At 40.1% G+C, this 20,661-nt stretch overlaps 1 protein-coding gene across 1 annotated transcript in view; it reads left to right on the forward strand.

Annotated features, from left to right (window-relative positions):
* eipr1 (EARP complex and GARP complex interacting protein 1) overlaps window positions 1-20,661 on the forward strand; it is a 65,598-nt gene that overhangs the window by 15,398 nt on the left and 29,539 nt on the right. Inside the window, exon 5 of the mRNA XM_023394699.2 lies at window positions 8,067-8,166. Coding sequence (XP_023250467.1) covers window positions 8,067-8,166 — 100 coding nt within the window. The remainder of the gene's footprint in view (window positions 1-8,066; window positions 8,167-20,661) is intronic.

Below are 20,661 nucleotides of genomic sequence, written 5' to 3' on the forward strand. Positions count from 1 at the left end.
TGAATGAATGAGTGTTTTTAAATTTTTCAAATGAATTGAAGGGTTAATTGTTGCTTTATTGATTTGTAATTCTGATAATTCTTAAGATAAATAAACACAGTTAAAACCCTGTTGAATTACCTGAAAAATGCATTTTAACAAAGCTGAGAAACGATTTTCATAAACTGTGAAAAAGTTGATGTTTTATGGAGGGCAGAAAAGAATTTTGCCCGGCAGCCTGATTAATGTTTGCAACCTGTGGCTACACCCTGAAAACGGGATGAGTAGTGTAAGATATGAAATATGTATTTAATATGTCCTTGACCATTTGAAATAAAAGCTGCAGCCTTCTTACTTTGCACACATGACTTTTTCATGACCTACTTGCTCCAAATACTACAGGTCTCGTTTAAAAAGATTAAAATATTGATATGACTGGGAAAATGACATGACACAATCAGCAAAATGCTCTTCTAGATAAGAGTCACCAGTTTATTTGGTGTCGTCAAACTACAGAAACACACAGTCGCAGACTCTCAAACAGTCTGGCCTGGTACAAACACCAGGTTTAAGGGAGCATATTAACCAGACACTTGCCCAAAGTAGAATTTTTGCCATTATGGAATAACAGACATTGTTAATTAACCACCGCTGATGATATTAAGTGCTGCCAGGAATAAGGATGGGCTTCAATAGCATTTTATCAATTCTGAATCCAGCTCCTAATCTTCTTATTGAACTCCAATCATTTCGAATCCCTTGTCAAATCTCTAGGTAGTTTGTTTGGTGAAGAATGGAGACATCTGTTAGTTGAAAGAATGATTTATATTATTGCACAACAACAACAAAACACATTTCAACCATTTTGTGTAACAAACAATATTTAAGAATCCACAATTGGTCATTTTAACAGTGATTTAGCATGACATGTCAGACTAATATGACTATTATATAAACTACAGTATTTAACTATCAAAGCTAAACCGTGGACATTCTGCTGTGCTGAATGGCCGTAGGGCTTTCACTACATATTTTGTCACTGCTCTGTGACATTCATTAACCCCGTCCTGACTCATTTTGCTGCGAGGGAAAATGGTGTTTGCTCCTCACTGTGCTGAAGCCGTAGAAGCTTAAGTCGAAGCAACACATTGAAAATAATATTAATTCTACTTTATCATTCAGTGAATAGCAATGAAATAAATCACTGATGTTCAACATACTCAATGCACTTAATGTTACACATTGTTGCACCGCTACAGGTCACAGAATCTGAGGGGCGACATAATACAGTGTAACACCAGTGTGCCAAGCGCTTGTCCTTCCCAAGTGCATTTTGAAGTTGCTTTGTCGACTTTAAATCAGCCCGCGTTAGAGAGAGAGAGGCAAAAGAAACTAACTCAAGAGAGATAGTGAATGAAAGATTCAATAAGCTTGTTGGTGGCAGAACAAAATGGAACCAGTGGTCGGAACCAGGAGTGGAAAGACTACTGGAAAATTGTACTCAAGTGCAAGCAGCCTACTTTTTCTTAAAATAAATTTTTACCAAAGTAGAAATTAAATGACTTGTGTAAAAATGTTCTCAGATAAAACTACAAAAAAGGTCAGTCAACATGTTCTCTGAGTAAACAGTACTGTGTTACATTTTTAAAAGGGGAAAATGTTGTATGACTATAATGATATCTGTTGGAACTATTAAATTGAAGAATACTGTATGTGCATTGGTATTTTAATGCATTGGTTAGGATAAATTTGTGGAAACAGACTTCAACACAACACCAGAACCAAAATGGAACTTGTGGTCTGAGCACAACCCTAGATTCAGCCAGTTAATCGTCAAGATCTCAGAATATAGTAACATTGCTACAATAACCGGTGCACTGATTTTGTTCTGACCCTCAAATAAAGTCGGTTACATAATCTGGCTAAACTGTTTTGGATCATCTGACTGCTTGTCTTGCCCCTTCTGATTTTTTTTGTAGTAATGTTACTGTGTTTAGTGAGTACCTCAGTATCATAGTCATTGCAACTGATGGTCAAAACTATGACCCACATTATAACACATAGTAATTATCCTTCATCACTGAACCTAATGCCAAACATGTCCTCCTTCTGAAGAACTAAGACTCAACGATTCTCAGAATTCAGCTGCTCTCACGAACTGCAACACACACATACACACGCGCCCTTGGTGTCACTGTATCTTTGCTAAAATCTCATTCAGGAGGAAAGACTCTCTCTCACACACACACACACACACACACACACACACACACACACACACACACATACACACACACGCTGTCTTTGTGTTGGTTGTCGGCTTTGTATATATGAGGGCCAGGGATTAAACTCATATGGGTTCAAAGCACAGCAAAGTGGGCGAACAATCTGATGAGTGACAGACACGGAGATAGACAACGTGAGAGAGAAGTGCACCTGTGTCTCAGACTTAGATATATGAGGCTGTAAAACCTCCATAGCGCAAAAGTATTTACATACCATTCCAGTAGCAGAGTGCCAGCTTGTTGCAGAGCTCAAGGTCAAATGCACATACCTCATATTCTTAATAAGAGAGGAAGGCAGTGTAAGAGACTGTACACCTTACTGTCTATTGCATGAATTAATTGATACTGTAGGAAAGCATACGGTGTGCAAATCCCAAAGTGGTGAGTATATTTTAAGTGGTCCTATGGTGAACTGACGTATGTGTTTGGAAATATGTGTGAGAGAAACAGAGGGGTGGTATCTGGCATCCTGCAGCCTCCATCTATAAGGTCTAAGTGCTGCTCTGAGAAACCCCACCAAGCCCTGTGTGTTCGCACTCACATAAATCTATTCACACAAACACGGGGACTCGCCTTCCATTTCACGACAAAAGCCTGGTCCTCACAAGCTATAATATTACATGTCAGTGTTGGTTTTGGTTAAGGTTGGGTAGGGTTTGGATGTTAGGAATTTAGATTCTACCAGAATACAATTCTCACATTTCATATGTTGATACAAAAATTCTCAGTCGCTGTAATAATTCCTCCTGTTCATACTGACCATGAAGCGATCCCTTTGTGGTATACCTTCACTGAAAGACATGGGGGGGCAAAATCCAGAGTCCTTGTTCTGTGTAAAAATGCATTCTAAATTTTTAACCAAGCTAATATTGGGCATCAGACTGAAATACCCAAATCAACTTGGTATCTTCAAAATTTTCAGCTTTTTTGTTTGAAATTCCACAGACTGTATTTCCTTTTCTAAGATGCGGGGTTGGGCTGTGTAACTCCATACATGTATTAGTTATGGAACGTAGATAGACAGCCAACACAAATTACTGTCTTTTACAGAAATATCATATAAAGCAATCTATTGATACAATATGTGATACAAACATAATCAGCTAAACAGAAATAAACAAATCTACGATAATGAAACAAAGGGCGAAGTATACAAACAATAAACCTGAACTCTGAGCTACTGCAAATCCTGTTCCTCGCGTGTAATCGGTAAACACAATTACATGCTGGTGAACCAAACATTCATAAAGGATAAAGTTCTGGTGAAACATTAACGATATTTCATCAAGCATCAACTCAGGCTAAAAGAGAAAAAGATAATTACCGAGCAACTGTCAATTTCTTTTAGATTAGATTAGATTAGATTAACTTTATTAATCCCACAACTGGGAAATTCATTTACCACAGCAGAAAAATAAACATCTATAGAATAAAACATCTATGGAAATATATATCAAAAAATACACCAAATATACACTAATAAATACAATATACACAATACACATGATATGTACATGAAAAAGTGCAAGTTTGCACATGGTCAGGAAGAGCAGGAGTTGTGGAGTCTGCGAGGATGTAAAAGTCTGCTGCTGAAGAAGCTACTCAGAGACCCTACAGTGTCATGCAGAGGGTGAGAGTTATTGTTCATGATGGATGTCAGCTTAGCTAACATCCTCCTGTCACCTACTTCCTCAATGACATCAATGACATCTGTCACATTTAGATTTATCCAGCTGTCGCTAAGCAACGTTAACTATAAAGCTAAGTTTTTTGGAAATATGCTGTATGCATGTGCAATTCTATGAACCTGCATATTTTGTGTGTAATTTAAAACCCAATGGCAATATTGGTCAGAAAACATTGCAGTATTTGCATGTTTTGCTATTGCTACACAACCAGCATTAGCATTGAGAGCTGTTTACTTACCAGTCTAGAGGAAATGTTGTGAGTTCAGCATCGAACTTCATTCCTTTACTCAACAACAGCTGTCTCCAGAGGTGGAAAACAACACTAATGGTTAACTCTTGTCTCTATCATGTCTTTTCTTCTACTGAAGTTAGCATGCTAACCAGCTAGCCCCAGCCCGTATCACTCTATCATAGCGACTTATTGTAGTCAAGTGACAATCGCCACCTGCCGCTTCCGGGCAGAGAAACCACGTTCAGCAGCAGAGGAAACTTACAAATAGCCTTTTTAAATATATGTACATGTACATACAACTACCAGAACACAGATTCAGACTTTGGCTAACTCAGACATATTACATTATAAGGTTCAGCCTTACTTTACAATTCATTTCTATGTAGAACGAGGACTGTGTGGTATCAGGAAGTGAATGCTTCACTGCCAGTATTAACAGGCGGAGTGATTACAGTAACGCTTTTAAAATGCATATGGTTATGTGACTATTGTATTGAAATAGACTGGAAAAAGTCCAAACCTATCTCTGTGGTCTAAAGGCAGCGAATGTAAGTCAATGCAGTGTCCTCCTAAATGTGGCGTGTGTATCTGTACATCCCCAGCCCGTGACTTCCTGTCCTTTAGATGAACAGTAAAAGATGTCCCTCAGCAGCCAAGAATTTACAGCCCTTATTAACACAGCTCCTCTCCCCCTCCTCTGGCTGCCTCCCTCTGGCTGCATCCCTCTATCCTTCTCCCCACTCCACCTTTTTTAATGGGACTATGCATATTTGAAACTTGGATTAAATCCAAAGGCAAACTTTAACTTGGTCTTCCTTTCTTTCCTCTGTCATGTCTTTTATCTCTCGCTAGCACTCTCACCGTCTATAACGCACGCTCTCTCTCAATCACTGGCATTGTTGCTGCTGCTTCAAATTGACAAATGAGTCCAAGGAAATGGAGTTGTCTAATTGATGAACTCTTTAAATAAATAGCATCATTTTGTAAACCTCTAATGACAGCAGCTTCGGAGCTGTGACAGCCTCAGACATCCCATCCTTCAGCCAGACCACGTCTGCACCTCCCTGACATTTTACATCCTTTAACCCAGATTACACACATTTTTTTTTTTCTGTCCTTGAGCAGAAAAGTCATACCAAATCAAAACCTTAACAAGCATCTAGCAGCTTTTCCAGGCCAAGGTTGTGTTTAGCTTATTGCTGGGTCTCTGACTGCGCTGACATATTGCTTTTAAAGTCGACAGAACTCAGAGTTAAAAGCACTGCTTTCTCACTTGGGTTGTGTACCATGTAGTTGTGTATGTGCCTACATCCAAACTAAGAACAAACAACAGAAGCATACAAGTGATCCAATCAAAACCAAGGGACTCATAAAGCAAGAGTTTAGGCTCCAGCATGTCAGGTGTGGTTAGGTCCCTAAGGTTGGCGCTCAGAATACATACTTAAGGTAGAGCAAAGTGGAGAATTACATCTCTAAGAAGCATGCAGCGCTGAATCAATATTCTGCAGAAAATAGTATGTAGTGTGGAATCAAAGAGTTAAAGCTACCACTTCTTTAACATCAGTGAGGCAACCCTGTATCCCACAGCTGTGTTTGAACACTAGATTGACAGAATTGGGCTGCAACATTTGCCAGTAAGTGCTCAGTTGTATGCTATCGTCAATTTCTTGGCAAAGTAATGACGCTGCAGACTAATTTGCGAGAATCAAACCTGCTCTCTGCAATGTCATACTTTTTTTTTTTTGTGTGTGTGTCTTTATTATGCTGAAATCAGGCAACATGGCTTACTGCACACACAACTGAACAACCTCCTGTGGCTGCTGATGACACTGGCTCCTGAGTCTTGGTTACATAAACTCGCTAAATGTGAAAAGATTGAATAGTAACCAACAAAATGTATTTGGAACCACACAAAATTAGAAATTTAGGAGAACCAGGCGGAGATTTTAGAAATATAGAAAAATCTGATATGTCATCTTACAGTAATAGTAAAACATTTTGATAAATATGCTTATTGACTTTCTTTCCTAGATTGAGATGAGAAGATCAATATCCCAGTACTTTTGTGCAGCGTATGTGGGTATAGCACAGATATCTAGATACAGTCGGTGAGCAGAGGGTTTGGGTTTGGTTGCTGTACAAGTGCGATGATACCAAATCTGGTTGCCTCCCTCTGAAGAGGAGCTGTGCACAGTCACTACACCCAGTATTTGTTCCTTAAGAAAAAGTTCCAGGACATAAATCGCTGAGAATCCACAAATTGTCACCTTTACATTTCTCTTTATGTATGGGTTAAACTAATGAGATACATGGTTATACAGTGTGTTAATAAGTCATATTTAGAGCTACTATGGTAAGCTAGAAAAAACTGTAAAAAACAAACCAAAAAAAATGACATTTGCATCCTACTCTTACTTTGTGTTTAGTCCTAATTAGCAAATGCTAGCATGCTAACACACTAAACTGAGATGGTGAACGTGGTAACATAAAACCATAAAATTGTCATTGTGAGCATATTAGCATGTAGTTGAAAGCACTGTTGTGCCCTAGCATTGCCTCACAGAGCTGCTCCCAAGCCTGTAGACTCTCAGTCTTCTTTGATAATTGTCGACAAATCTGATGAAAAAACTGAAGCCAACAATGAATGCGTCTTACATACTTGCAAGTATTGTGTCTGTATCCACAGTCTTGATGTGTTATTCTTGGGCGCCATGGAGCTCCATTGTTTACCAACGACACTTGAATGAACCACATGTTCCTTCATTGTCATGAACATGGTTTATGAGTTTATTTATTTTTAATTAATGAAACAAAATCCGAGTATTAGGGCCACATTGATGAAAAAGAAACCTGAAATTTCATGTATAAAGTCATAATTTAAAGAATAAAATCATAATATTTTGAGAAAAAAGTCACAATATCATGAAAATAAAGTTGTAATATTACAAGAATAAAGTCGGCATATTTCAAGAAAAAGGTCAGAATATTACGAAAGTAAAATCATAATATTACGAGAATTAAAAAATGTAAAATCTTGTGAGAGAAAACTCAATTTTTAGGAGTGTTACAACATTTAATGAAACAGATGAAAGGACAGTCAGTGTCAGCCTGAGCTGCTTCTGGCAGCTGCTGTTTGTCTGTCTAACAATAGAATAGACTCAGTTTCTTCATAATCTTTTCAATATCATGATGATGATGATGATGATGAGCCAAAAGATGAAGTATCTCCTTCTTAGTGAAACCTCTGCTGAAGTAGAATTTCACAGGATGTTCCACGTTCCTCATTTTAAAGCTTCTGATATTTCCCTCTAAAACAACACGCAACCTAAAAACACCAGGTTATTCTCATTATATTATGACTTTTTTTCTTGTAAAATTACAACTTAACATAAAACATTGATGTACAATTTGCTGGGTACCACAGTTTTAGAAATTACTGAGCCTCAGACAAGGTAGGCAAATCAGAAAGTATTGAGAGACAGACTTTTGGTTCTTTACTGGAATTTGATGATAATATTTTCATAACAGAAGTATGGAAAAATACCAGCCTCAACCTTTTAACCTGTAAAAAGTGAAACCTTTTTATAATTGTTGTAATTCCCTTTTTGAAACTGTACATGCAAGATATACATATGTGTATAAATATTTACGCATCTCTACATCTGCAAACATGATCTGGAAATGCATACACGTGTTTGAGATCTGTAAATAAACTGTGTTGTATTTAGCAGGCATGTGAAAATCTGACCAACGAGCTCCACTCCCCTACATCTGCATCATGTGGGGATTAGCTTGTATGCATGCTTGACCAACATCTGGATTCTAATTGACTGTGTGTGTGTGTGTGTGTGTGTGTGTGTGTGTGTGTGTGTGTATTTACAGTGTGCTTTGGGAGCCCATGGGGGACGGCAAGCGTGTGATTTCATTGGCTGATAACCATGCACTACTGTGGGACCTGCAGGAGAGCTCCACACAGGCCGTGGTAAGACACACACACACACACACACACACACGCACCAATCACAAGTACATACATGCGCACTCACACCATATCACACAATAGCTAACTCATTATTTGATAACCACCATATCGTCACAGTGTAATCAGACGAGAACATCTTTTCTCTGCTACAACAGCAGACTGTCCACTATTCATTCTGTCTCTCTCTTACACACACACACACACACACACACACACACACACAAACATAAACACCCAGTCTGGTCAGGTTTCTCCCACTGTGATACCGATCGTCTTATTTAACTCTTAGTAGTCTAAGGGCTATTTTGACTGTTGATTCGATCATGCCAGCGTGATCAGTGATTGCTTTAATAAGTCACTGTATCTGTTTTCACAGTTCAGTAGTGTTGCCAGTGTTTTACATGGAGTTTCACATGAAAGGTCCCTGGAATATTATAATGTTATACCCAAATGTAGTAGTTGAGTACCCCATTATATGTTCTATGTTCATTACTGCTATTAGTCATTTCCAACGAGGAACTGCCAGGGCACCAAGAACCTTTTAAGGAACTAAGCGTTCTGATCAGAGTAACCAGGGACTGAGCTTAGTTCCTTGATAATAGTTTTTAGTGCCAAAAAAAAAAACCTGAGTCAGAGTCACTTTCAGATGGTTCTGGAACATCGGGTTGGAATTTGCAGGGTTGAACGCTACGAGTGAGAAGTTGAGAGACATACATTTCTTTTTGTGTCGTCAATTTCTCAACTAGTTTGAAAAAGGTGAGATAGAGAGAGAGTGTGCTAACAAAATGAAAGCAGAGAAAGAGGGAGCAAGTGAAGGAGAGAAATCAAACTGTCTCTTCTGTTTTTAAATCTCTCATTGTTCTTCAGATGCAGTGGTGACTCAGGGATACACAAGAGGGACTTTGTAGTTCCCAGTTCAGTCCCTGTGTTTAAGTTTAGTTCCTCTGGTGACATAGTTCCTGGACCTGCTTGGTTGAAAAAGGCTTGATAACACTCTCCTCCACTCTTTTGGAAAGGCTTTATGCAAGATTTTGAATCCTGGCTGAAGGGATTTGCTCCCATTCAGTCACTACAGCTTTAGTGAGGTCGGGCACTGATGTTGGGTGATCAGGCCTGGCTCACAGCTGGGGTTCCACTTAGGGCTGTACAATTAATGGAATTTTATTTTCGACTACAATTTTTTCTCCAACAATTATAGAAACAAGATAATCGAGAGAAAACGATTATTGTGTGCACACGCTCTCAGTACTGTAAATAGATTTCGTATTTGTTGTTGCAACATAAAAGTTCTCTTTCACATTCACCGGCTCTGTTTCTGATGAAGACATTCGTCTTTGATGCATTTTTCACTTTTCCCTGCACATGAGTTCATCTGCATCTCTCTCTCTCTATCTCTGACCCTGTGTGTGAGGGGCGGGGCAGCGCTCTCACACACCTTGGAGCCCCGTGCAACACACACACACACATACACACGCACACATACACACGCACACACAGACCCTGCACTTAGTGACAACGGAGACAACTGAAAGTTTTGAAGTGTGGTTCTTTTTCATGAAACACGAGCGACCTCAGTGAAAGTTTGTCTAATACAGACGGAGAAATGTACAGATTTCTACCAACTAGCTCGTAGCTCATCCGTCGTTGCGTCAGGTGTGTTCCGTACGCTGCAGCCTGGAGCTCACACACACACACACACAGTTAACTACATTATACCAACATGGGTTAATGATGAAACTGACCTTTATCCAGCTGATTGTTCTGAATGTCTGAAATGGACAGAGCATCATCTGAACTGTCGTTTAGAAATTCAGTTTCAGGTCGGTGGTGGTGGTGTGTGTATGGGGGGGTATCATGCTCAGATATCTTTAACTTATATTTTGTATAACGGGAATAACTACATAGACACTGCGCTTTTTGTTGTGAAATTTTTTTTTTGCTGTTTTTTTCAGTCAATGAGAAATCGTGCTGAATAATCGTGATCTCAATATTGATCAAAATAATCGTGATTATGATTTTTGCCATAGTCGAGCAGCCCTGGTTCCACTTCATCCAACAGGTGTTATGGGGGATGTAAAATGTCTTTATGGACCTGACTTTGCGCACATGGGCATTGTAATGTAGAATCAGGAAAGGGAGGGGCACAACAGATTTTTCACTACATCAGAAATACACGGTAATGGCCTTTGATTGCCTAAAAATGAATGTATCACCTGTAACTGAATTGCGTGTAAGTACTTTTGGTCAGTTCACTTGTAGTCGTGTCCTTCCTAATGCAAGGTGAAGAGGCTCTTCACTGTAAATTCCCTGTCTCCAACCCGCCAGCTTTGCAATTAAAATGCCCATTATGCATTCAAAGACTCAAGATAATGGTGTGTGTCAGGTGTGCATGTGTGTGAGGAAGAAGTAATAGAGTGGTGTGTCAGCCCATGGTTTCATGGGTGTGTGTGTGTTGGTCCATTAGAAGCCATGAGCGATGAAGAATATGGATTGGTCATTAGTAATTCATGTGTTCGTTGAGAGATTCACATAAAGGGCAGCCAGGCCACAGACCTGAAGGGTGTTTGTGTGTGTGTGTGTGTGTGTGTGTGTGTGTGTGTGTGTGTGTGTGTGTGTGTGTGTGTGCGCACGTGTGTGTACACTTGTGTCCGTTTGAACTCAGTAATCTCACCTTTTGAAAAATCTCTAGTCGCTGTTTGGATTAATGCATTACATACTTGCCTTGCTGTCTAACAATCTCTTGCTCTGTCAATGTGTGTTGGCTGCGGATGTAATCGATCGATTATTGACTGATTCTTATTCACGTTCACATCAGTCAAGGTTCAAATCACAATGATCAGTTTTATTTCAGGTGATTTAACCCTTGTATTATGTTCACTTTTTGGTGCTGTTCGGGTCAAACTGTCCTGGGAGATTATTGGGATTTTAAAAGCAACTCAGAAATACACATTTATACTAAAAATTCCTTTACATATATTGTCTTTATCTGAATTACAAACAATATAGATGAACTATATGATAATGTTTGCAATTTATCTCTGCGGGATCACATTTAACAATGGAAGTCTTTTGTTTTTTGTGATAAAGTTACAATTTATCTACAAAATGCCCTATAATAAAGACGTGGGTGGCATAAATCCATAAATCATCTCTACGAAACATTTAGATAAAGCATTGTTTTTATTGATGTTTACTATTTTGAACTAATACTGTCAATTGATTATCATAATCTTATCATAATCAAAGCCATAAAGCAAGAACAGGTGATCAACCAACCTTAGATTTTTTTTTAAGTCATAGATCTCTCAAAAATGTCTCAAAAATAATCTGCAGGTGATTTACAACAAATAGAAATGAAATGTACGCATCTTTAGTCACTGTTGATGAGGGTTCCTGCAGGTTCCTACAATAAAGAGTAGGGCTTATCATTAGGGGGAAATAAACTCATGTTGCGATTATTTGTCTCTGTAGGCGTCTCTGTAGCACCATAATGTTTAATTTGTGTTGTAATACATTTGACCTTTCTCAAAAATAAAAAAAGATTCTCCCATGATTTGAACATTGCACTTGGCAAAATTACGATCTTGATAATTGATCAACCTTACTACAGAGGGTAAATAAAATGGGAAAGCAGACAGCTTCTCTTCTGTAGGAGTGAGTGAGTGAATGAAAGAAAGAAAAAGCCAAAGCCATGGAGTCTGGATGGAGCTCTCTGTTGTCTGTACTTATCACAGTCAGGCAGCTAGAGAAATGATGCGATGTAAATATCGGAATTTGGTGGTTTGTCATGTTCCAGGACGACTGAAAAGTCTGCCATGTTCATTTCTTTTCCTTCAGAACATGGTCTTTAGCCAGCGTTTGTTCCTATTGTATATGGATGTTAGCTTCAAGCTAGCATTGTTCCATCTGTGTTGTATGTTGACAGTTTCCAGCTCTGTTGGCAAACTGGCATTAGAGAAAAGTTTTGTAACTGCTTTAAAATGTGTTCATTAATTTATTACTGCATGCACACAGACCGTACCAATCCGGCTATAGTATATAAACTACTGTATATGTTGTGCATCCCAAAGAATCCCTCAGTGGGATGCATATTTTACATAATTTCTACGTACGTTCATGAATTTAACCTTCGTGAATCTTTACAATGTTACTGTCCTGTCATATTCACACTGAGGTGGTTGGAGATAACCCGTTCTAGATGTCTGAAGTTATATGCAATTTTAATTGGTGCACTATACTGGAATTGACCTCAATAATGATAATTTGATCGATTGGTTGTTCATTGATTCATACGATAGACTGTAAATAAAGATGGACGTAGCCTCTGTGACGTCACCCACAGGTTTCTGAAGAGCAGTTTTGAAGCTCAGAGTGTGCTGCTCCACCATAGCCATCTTGGCAGTGCCTGACTCTGCCCCTAACTACCTGCTAATCAAAAAATGGGCAAAGAGGAGGGGCATGTGTGGAGCTGAGACTTAAGTGCATGTCAGTTTGTGGCAAGCATACGCTCGCCCATCTGTCACTCAAAGAGGCCACGCCCTCAATTCTACATAACTTTAATCCTTAATAAAATGTAAACAGGTGAGTTATATAAACAGTTGTCATGAAGGAGGAAATTAGCTCTAGAGACCAAAACTGTTTTTGTACCAGGCTGTAAACATGTTTATTTCTGCTGTAAAGTTGGACATTTTAACATCGGAGTCTATGGGGACTGACTCACTGTTGGAGCCAGACTCTCGTGGTCATCAGTGGAACTGCAGTTTTTGGTTCTTCAGTGTTGGCTTTATGTTTCAGCCCCTTGATTCATAGACACTCACCTAGCAATTTATTAGGAACACCTGTACAACTGCTTATCAATGCAAATATCCAATCAGCCAGTCATGTAGCAGCAGGGCAGTGCATCATGCAGATACAGGTCAGATTCAGTTCATGTTCACGTCAAACATCAGAATGTGCTCTCAGTGACTTTGACTGTGGCATGACTGTTGGTGCCAGACGGGCTGGGTTAAGTATTTATGAAACTGCTGATCTCATGGGATTATCACGCACAACAGTCACTGAGTTTTTTACTCAGAGTGGTGCGAAAAACTGAAAACATCCAAAGTGGCAGTTCTGTGACAAGGCTTTGTTGATGATTAGGTTAGATTAGAAAGTCTTTATTGTCCCCAAGGGGCAATTTGGTTTGCAACATTAGTCAACAACACAACCAGTACACATCATAAGTAAAGTTATACAATAAATAGAAACATAAAACCATCTTAACATACAATAGATTTCATCGTAATAAATTACAGTAAGATGTGGCACCAACTGTCTTTACAACTCTGGTGAGCATGTAAGCATCTCAGAATGGCCAACACCTCCAACCGTGAGGCAGACGGGCTCGGGTTCCACTCCTGTGAGCTAAGAACAGAGATCTGAGGCTGCAGCGGACACAGGCTCACCAACAACGCAGCCTGGTGTCGATTTTTTGCAGAGGTGGTAGGGTCTGAGTTTGGACGTCAACAGCATGAATAAATGGACCCAATTTGCCATTGGTCAACAGTCCTGGCTGGAGGTGGTGGTGTGATGGTTTCTTGGCACACTTTGTTCCCCTTAACACCAATCAATCATTGTTTGTTTGTCATAGCTTATCTGAGTATTGTTGCTGACCATGTGCATCAATTGATTGGACATGATCTGGAAAGGCACACACCTGTCTATATGAGGTCTCACAGCTGACAATCATACATATCATAGCAAAAACCAAGCCATGTGGCCGAAGGAACTGCCTCCACAGCTCAGAGACAGGATTGTGTCGAGGCTACGAAATATTTCTGCTGCATCGAAGGAGCACGGTGGCCTCCATCATACTGAAATGGAAGAAGTTTGGAACAGTCAGGACTCTTCCTATGACAGTCTGTGTTTTATTTACTGCAACCAGCCAATGCTCAAACTGTACAGACACCAACTGTGTGCGTGCAGTTGTGCCTTTGTTGTGATTCTCTGCCACACAGAGTAACATGTGTCTGGCTCTGACTGTGCACTGGGTTTATATACAACTGTACCACTTCTGAAATTAGTTTTTTACATTTAGTCAGAGCATCACATTCTTCAGCTGGCCAAGAATATGGCCGACTGCGCTGATACGTTTACACTAGAACATAGCATCCTGTACGACAAGCTAAATATGGCAGTGCTGCTAGAAACAAATCTCACCTGGTTGGCAATTTAAACCTTCGCTGGAAAAGGTCGAACAGTGTTAAATTACCCAAAATAATCAATCAAAACAATAACAAAAGATGGCATTGGGTGATGTGATGAAATAGCGTGGGATCATGGGAGTTGTTGTCTTTAACACAGTAAGCTCCTCCCGGTTTGGATTCCTTCAGTGGTTCAGGAAATCAAACAGACCCGGTTATCATGACCGTTAGAAACACTGAATAAAGCAGTTTGACATTTAAAGTCAGTTTTTGAGCGACGCTGTACGGAGGACTGAGACTCTTTGTTCTGATTGTTTCTCTGATAACTTATGAAGCAGACGTTCAGGAGGTTTTTACCAGCAGCTGAATTATCCACAGAGGTGTCCTCCTCTCCATAACAAACACACCAGGAGATTAAAACCAGTAGAAACACTGAATAAAGCAGTTTCACTTTAAAAACCAGAGATTCAGTGACGCTCTTCAGTGACACAGGACATGACGTCTCCAGCAGCTGGGAGCTGAGCTGTCTAACATTTCCTCAGCTTGTTTCTCTGATAACTTCAGATCCAGACGTCCGACGACTAAAATCCTTCATCTGGTTCAAATATAGAGCTGAAAACCACCAAGGTGTAAAAAGTGTATGTGACACGTGATCATAGAGGATATGATGTAATGTACAGGTGAATTATAGCGTACCATTACCATGATTAAAATCACAGATTTCTCTGGTTTGAGTATTGATGGAAACATTGGGGATAATGTAAGAACACAACTCAACAACATATAGAACACAGGTCTCTGTGTGTGTGTGTGTGTGTGTGTGTGTGTGTGTGCGCTTGCATGTGTGTGTGTGTGTGTGCTTGCATGTGTGTGTGTCTGGCCTGTACAGTGACCCCAGTGTGAGGGCAAGTAGGACCTAGGAGGCGAGTGGATTATCCTTTGACACAGACAGTGGACAACCTATTAAGTCCAGTATTGAGGGAGAAGGAGAGAGGAGGAAAGTAATGCACAGGAAAGTAATATAATGAGAAAGGGAAGATGGAGGGATGACAGAGACTGAGGGAGCAATGAGGGACCCTGCTGATTGGAAAGATGGAGATTAGGAGAGAGAAAGGGGGAGATATGGATAAGGAGAGAGAGTGGGCTTGATGAGGAGGAAGGGAATGAAAAAGAGGAGAAAGAATTTGGCAGCCAAGACAAATTCCTCCAGTGCTGATGAGAATGCTAATCTCCTTCCCTCCCTCCCTCCCTCCCTCCTCCCTTCTCCCTCCTTTCATCCCACTCTCCTCTCTCCCATTCCCTCTATCTGTCAGAGATGATGTGTTCATCTCAGGCCTTGTCCAGCTGCAGTGTGAATGTGTCTATCTCTCAAGGGCCTGGCCTAGATTTCTGTGTGTGTGTGTGTGTTCCATGTGGGTGTTTGCATGAGTTTGTGTTTGCATATATAAGAGAGGATCATGTGCATAAGCGTACCAGTGTGCATTGTTTGAAGTAAGATTTGTGTGTTTATGTGTGTGTGTCTCCATATGCATGGCTCATCAATTAGAATCGCTGGTGGAACATCTCTGCTGGCTCACGGCACACCCACACACCCTGTCCTGCACATCTGCTCTCACACACACACACACACACACACACACACACACACACACACACAGCCCCTCTCTCTTCCAGAGTCTAGAGAAAGCAGAAATGCATGGCGATTTGACAGATAGTTTTGCATTAGTGCCGCTTGCATCCTAAATGAATGCATCCCCTAGTGTGGTGTGTGCTGCCTTGTTAGGGCCCCTAATTTGGTTAGTGCACTAATAAAGCTGGGAACCTGGGATGCACGAAGCTCAGGCTTTTCTGTCGCACCATTAGTGTATCTGCAGAGAGGGTGACTCCTGCTCCAGGCCTCCCACTGATCACGGAGCTTTCTGAGCTTCTGTTCTCTTTAGGGAAAGTAAGGGAAGTTGAAGCCCAGCGAAAATGGAAACTCAGGTTTGGCTTGAAAAATATTGAAGACAGTGAAATAACAAAAAGCAATTCCTAAATCTTGTCCTGTGTTAATTGTTCTTCTGTCTCTTGGTCAGTTTTTCTCAAACTTTTTCAGACCAAGGACTTTAACCGTTAAAATAAAACTCACAGACCACCTAACTCCCCTGAGAGGGCCTATTACATAATTACTATTGTGTTGTATTGCACCTTACCTGTTGTGTCCTTTGTGTCTGAGGTTTCATTTGATTTTCTTTTTAACTCGGGCTGAAGCAACCAGTCAATGATCTCGTCCGTTGTCTGTGTTTGATTGTTAATAGGCTGATAACTGAAATTTGAAATTTATCACAATCCCAGGGCAGGCGAACCATAAGATTCATCCGCATTTCCTTTTCAAATGTCACGCTGATCACTTTTGACATAAATTGTGAAACATAAAATATAAACCGGTGTAGCTATGTGAGTAGACAGTGTCGCAGAACAGTCGGTTACATTGAAGTCCAACAGCACTGCAAAACAGCCAATTCAAATGTTTGTAATTACATAAGAGTTGAGTTAATATTGAAAACAACACGTGTACTACGAGGCTTTGTGGTGACAATTTAAAACATGATATTTTAACAACTGTCAGGCCACTTGTGGTCCAAGGACTCTTGGTATGTGCCAGATAGTATGTCGAAAACCACTTTTAAGTATTTTTATGCCTCCGTGCCGGCGACAGCCAGAGCCGATTTCAGGTTGTCCGTCCATCCATCCCATTCTTCTGGACACAATATCTCAGTGAGGCCTTCACAGAACTACTTCAAATTTGGCACAAACATTCACTTGGACTGAAAGATGAACTGATTAGAGTTTGGTGGTTAAAGGTCAAAGGTCAAGGCCCCGGTGATCTCACAAAGCAGGTTTTTGCCATAACTCACAAATTAATTCACTAATTATGAAACAATTTAACTCAAATGTCTATAAGGATAAAATGAAGTGATGACATTTTCTATCCAAATGGTCAAAGGTTCAACTTCACTGTGACATCATAATGTTCTGTAAAAACACTTCTGGCCATTATTCAATGCAGTAACTCAGAAACAGAAGGGGAGATTGTGAGCATATTTCCTACAACTTGGCTGGTTGGTGGAGGGATACAACACAAAGAGGAGATTCTAGTTATATGAATGTCCTTTCTCTTTTCTCTACCTAGAAAATATAAAAATATTTTATAGACCCATCTTAATCTCAAGGGCATATGCATAAATATATCAAATCAAAAGTGATTTGGGGCAACCACCATGTAAAACTGTACCTATCTTGGGTCAAAGATTTGAATGAAACTCTCAGCAGACACTTTATTTAATGTGGATTGTCACGTGTATTTCAACTCCTTCTGCTGAGGTAATACTGCCCCCATCATACCCTTCATTCATGTCTGACCCACACTTACAACCAATGCTCCCAAAAATCTGCTATCATGCACAATTAAAAGGAAGTATATATCACTGTTCTCAAGATGCTCTAAGAGCCGTTTCCGTCTTTCTTTAATGTTATGAGTTTCAACACGTCCGTATTCCGGTTGGTATGCTCACTAACCCTTACTCACCATTAAAAACGTTTTTGAAATAATATTTTTAATTAACGGAGGCAGGCTGATTTAGTCATGATCATTCATGGAAAAGTCATGGAATTTAACATCAAGGCCACAAAGGAAACCTGCTTCTCTTCTTGTCTGATTTTATCAGTCCGTCCTCTGCCACCTTTTCTCAGCTCCTTTATTTCCACTCCTTTCCCTTTTTCTCTTCTCCTTCTTCTTCTTCTTCTTCTTCTTTGTTCTCCCTCCTTTTATCCTCTCAGTTATTCTTCCTCACACTCCCTCCCTCCTTTCTGCTCTGTTGGCCTGTCTCTCTCTTGCTCGCTCTCCCTCTGTCTTCTCTAGCTAAAATAATGAGAGTGTACCAGGGAGCTGTGCGGTGACGGGGCGATCGATGATCTCTGCTCCAACAGTCAGAGATGGGAGAGAGAGGGAGAGACAGAGAGAGAGGGAGAGGGAGAGAAATGAGAGAAGGAGAGAGATCAGGATAAAAACCCAAAGATAGTCGGGGAGCAGAGAAAAATGGAGCAGTGTGATGCTGCTTTTTAGAATTGTTAGATGCATCATATAAGGGACAGATAGTAATTTCCATATCCAGCCGGATGAATTAATTGGATTCCAATTTTAAAGTAGCCTGATGAAGTGATATGCTTTATAATTCAAAGTCCTTGAAGTGTTTTGACTTTGATTAATTTCACCTTTATTGTTGCCCTGTGAAATATATGTAGCAGGTGTGATAAATATCCAATGACAAGCATGTCATCTTGTTTGAAAAGCCTTAAATGTTACAGTTTAACCTGACTGCCTTTCAGCTAAACTGCCCTAATTTTTGTACCCAGTGACATTTTGTCAGCTAAATGTTTTTCTCTTGAAATACCACAGACATTACAATACATTTAAATGCGCCTCGACCAGCCTAAACGAGCTGGTTTGATTCACCTCTCACCGCTCATCAGTACAACCCTCTGAGGGGGCTCATCTTTGACTCCACACTTGAGCCGTACGTAACTGTGAGCGATGGAGAGTGTCGATCTATGCACAGATCTATACATCAGATCTGAGCGATCGAGTGTATAGATTCCTACCGTGGGACCAGGGAGAGCCAGGGGTCAGTGGGGTCTGCAGACTGAGCAGCAGGTTACGCAGCACACAGGTGCATCCTGTTGCCTCCCAGTCTCCTCACTGGGGGGGGGGGGTTCTTGCTGCATAGGTCCTGTCAGAAAAACTCACATGCTCTTAGGCAGTGAAATGAGAACATCCATAGTTTAGAGCATACTGCAGGCAGGAGAGAGGGGTGCATTTGTTTTTGTTTGTTTAAGCATTCAGTCTTTATTTAAAGCTTCATGTTAATTGCAGATTCTGTAGAAAAATATGAATACAACCAATGGTGATGGTTGGTGTCCTTGCATTTTCAATCAAATTTCATTTTTTTAAACATAGAATTTAATGTTACTTTATTATTCTGTCCTATCACTGCATGCTCCCCGTCTTTCCTCTCCACAAAAATATGCTGCACTTTATCTGCTCTGTGCTCCACTATGTTCAACTGCTATTCTGGCTACCTGCTATTACAAATGATCTTTATATAATCATTTAAAAATGCTATTATAAATATTTAATAACTAGCCATTAGAGCATAGTTAGACCACTTGATATTTGGCAGAAATATCAAGATATAAAATATTGTCCATGTCGTGCAGCCCTTGTTAGCAGGAATATCGTCTTCCTCTCTAGTATGAACAGTTCTACGTACAAACCCACGTGAAGTCTGCAGCTGTCTGCGGACGTGGAAAGCGTCTGAGGCTTTGATAACCAATAGCGATAGGAAAACGGCAACAAGCATGCATGAGTCTGACGTAGCTGTACAAGTTGGTTCAGACACTTAGTCGGATTATCAGGTTAATGTTCATTATATAGTTGCTTACTTATTCTGTCTGCTGTTTGTTGCTGCCCAGGTTGGGTGCAGTAGGTTTACCAGAACTTTTAGCTGAAAACAGGCTGCTGATTAAAGGGTCGATGAGCTAAAAGAAGCTAAAAAGCTGTGCAGAGAGTCTGGGAACTGCAGAGTTTGGTAACAGTACTCATGTATGCATTAGTCACAATTAGGGATGGGTATGGTTAAGATTTTAATGGCACTACAACTTTTATCTATAACACTTATTGATCCGGTACTTTAATGGTACTCTTATCTGTACTTTTTATTATTTTGTAAGAGAAAAAAAATTAAAGAGCAGAATTAAAAATAGAATTAACATTGCTTTATTTCATCACATGTACTTAATTAACAGTCTTGGGTAAAAAACGTCAACAGCATTGTTTTGAACAAATCACTAAATGCACAAATGTAATACATAATGATCGCCCTGTAAACTTTGACGGACATTCACTAGATGTTTCCAGAGATCTCGTGTTTCTGCGCTCACATGCAAAAGACTGAACCACACTTTTGAAAGGTTATTTCTCTCCATTGCACTAAGAGCAGGGTCTCTGTATGTGTGTGTGTGTGTGTGTGTGTGTGTGTGTGTGTGTGTGTGTGTGTGTGCGCGGGTGTGTGTGTGCATGTGTTGCACAGTGCTGCAGCGTGTGACACAGCTGCCCCCCTGCCCCTGACCTTCACACACACACACACACACACACACAGGTTTGGAGAGAAAGATGCAGATGAACTTCTGTGTTGGGAACAGTGAAAATGCATCAAGGACGAATGTCTTAATCAGAAACAAGGACTTTTATGTAGAAATCATAAGCAGGAAATCT

This window comes from Seriola lalandi, unplaced genomic scaffold (assembly GCF_002814215.2).
Source record: "Seriola lalandi dorsalis isolate HSWRI2012SDOR001 ecotype SW California unplaced genomic scaffold, Sedor1 jcf7180002054953, whole genome shotgun sequence".
NCBI classification, from domain to species: domain Eukaryota; kingdom Metazoa; phylum Chordata; class Actinopteri; order Carangiformes; family Carangidae; genus Seriola; species Seriola lalandi.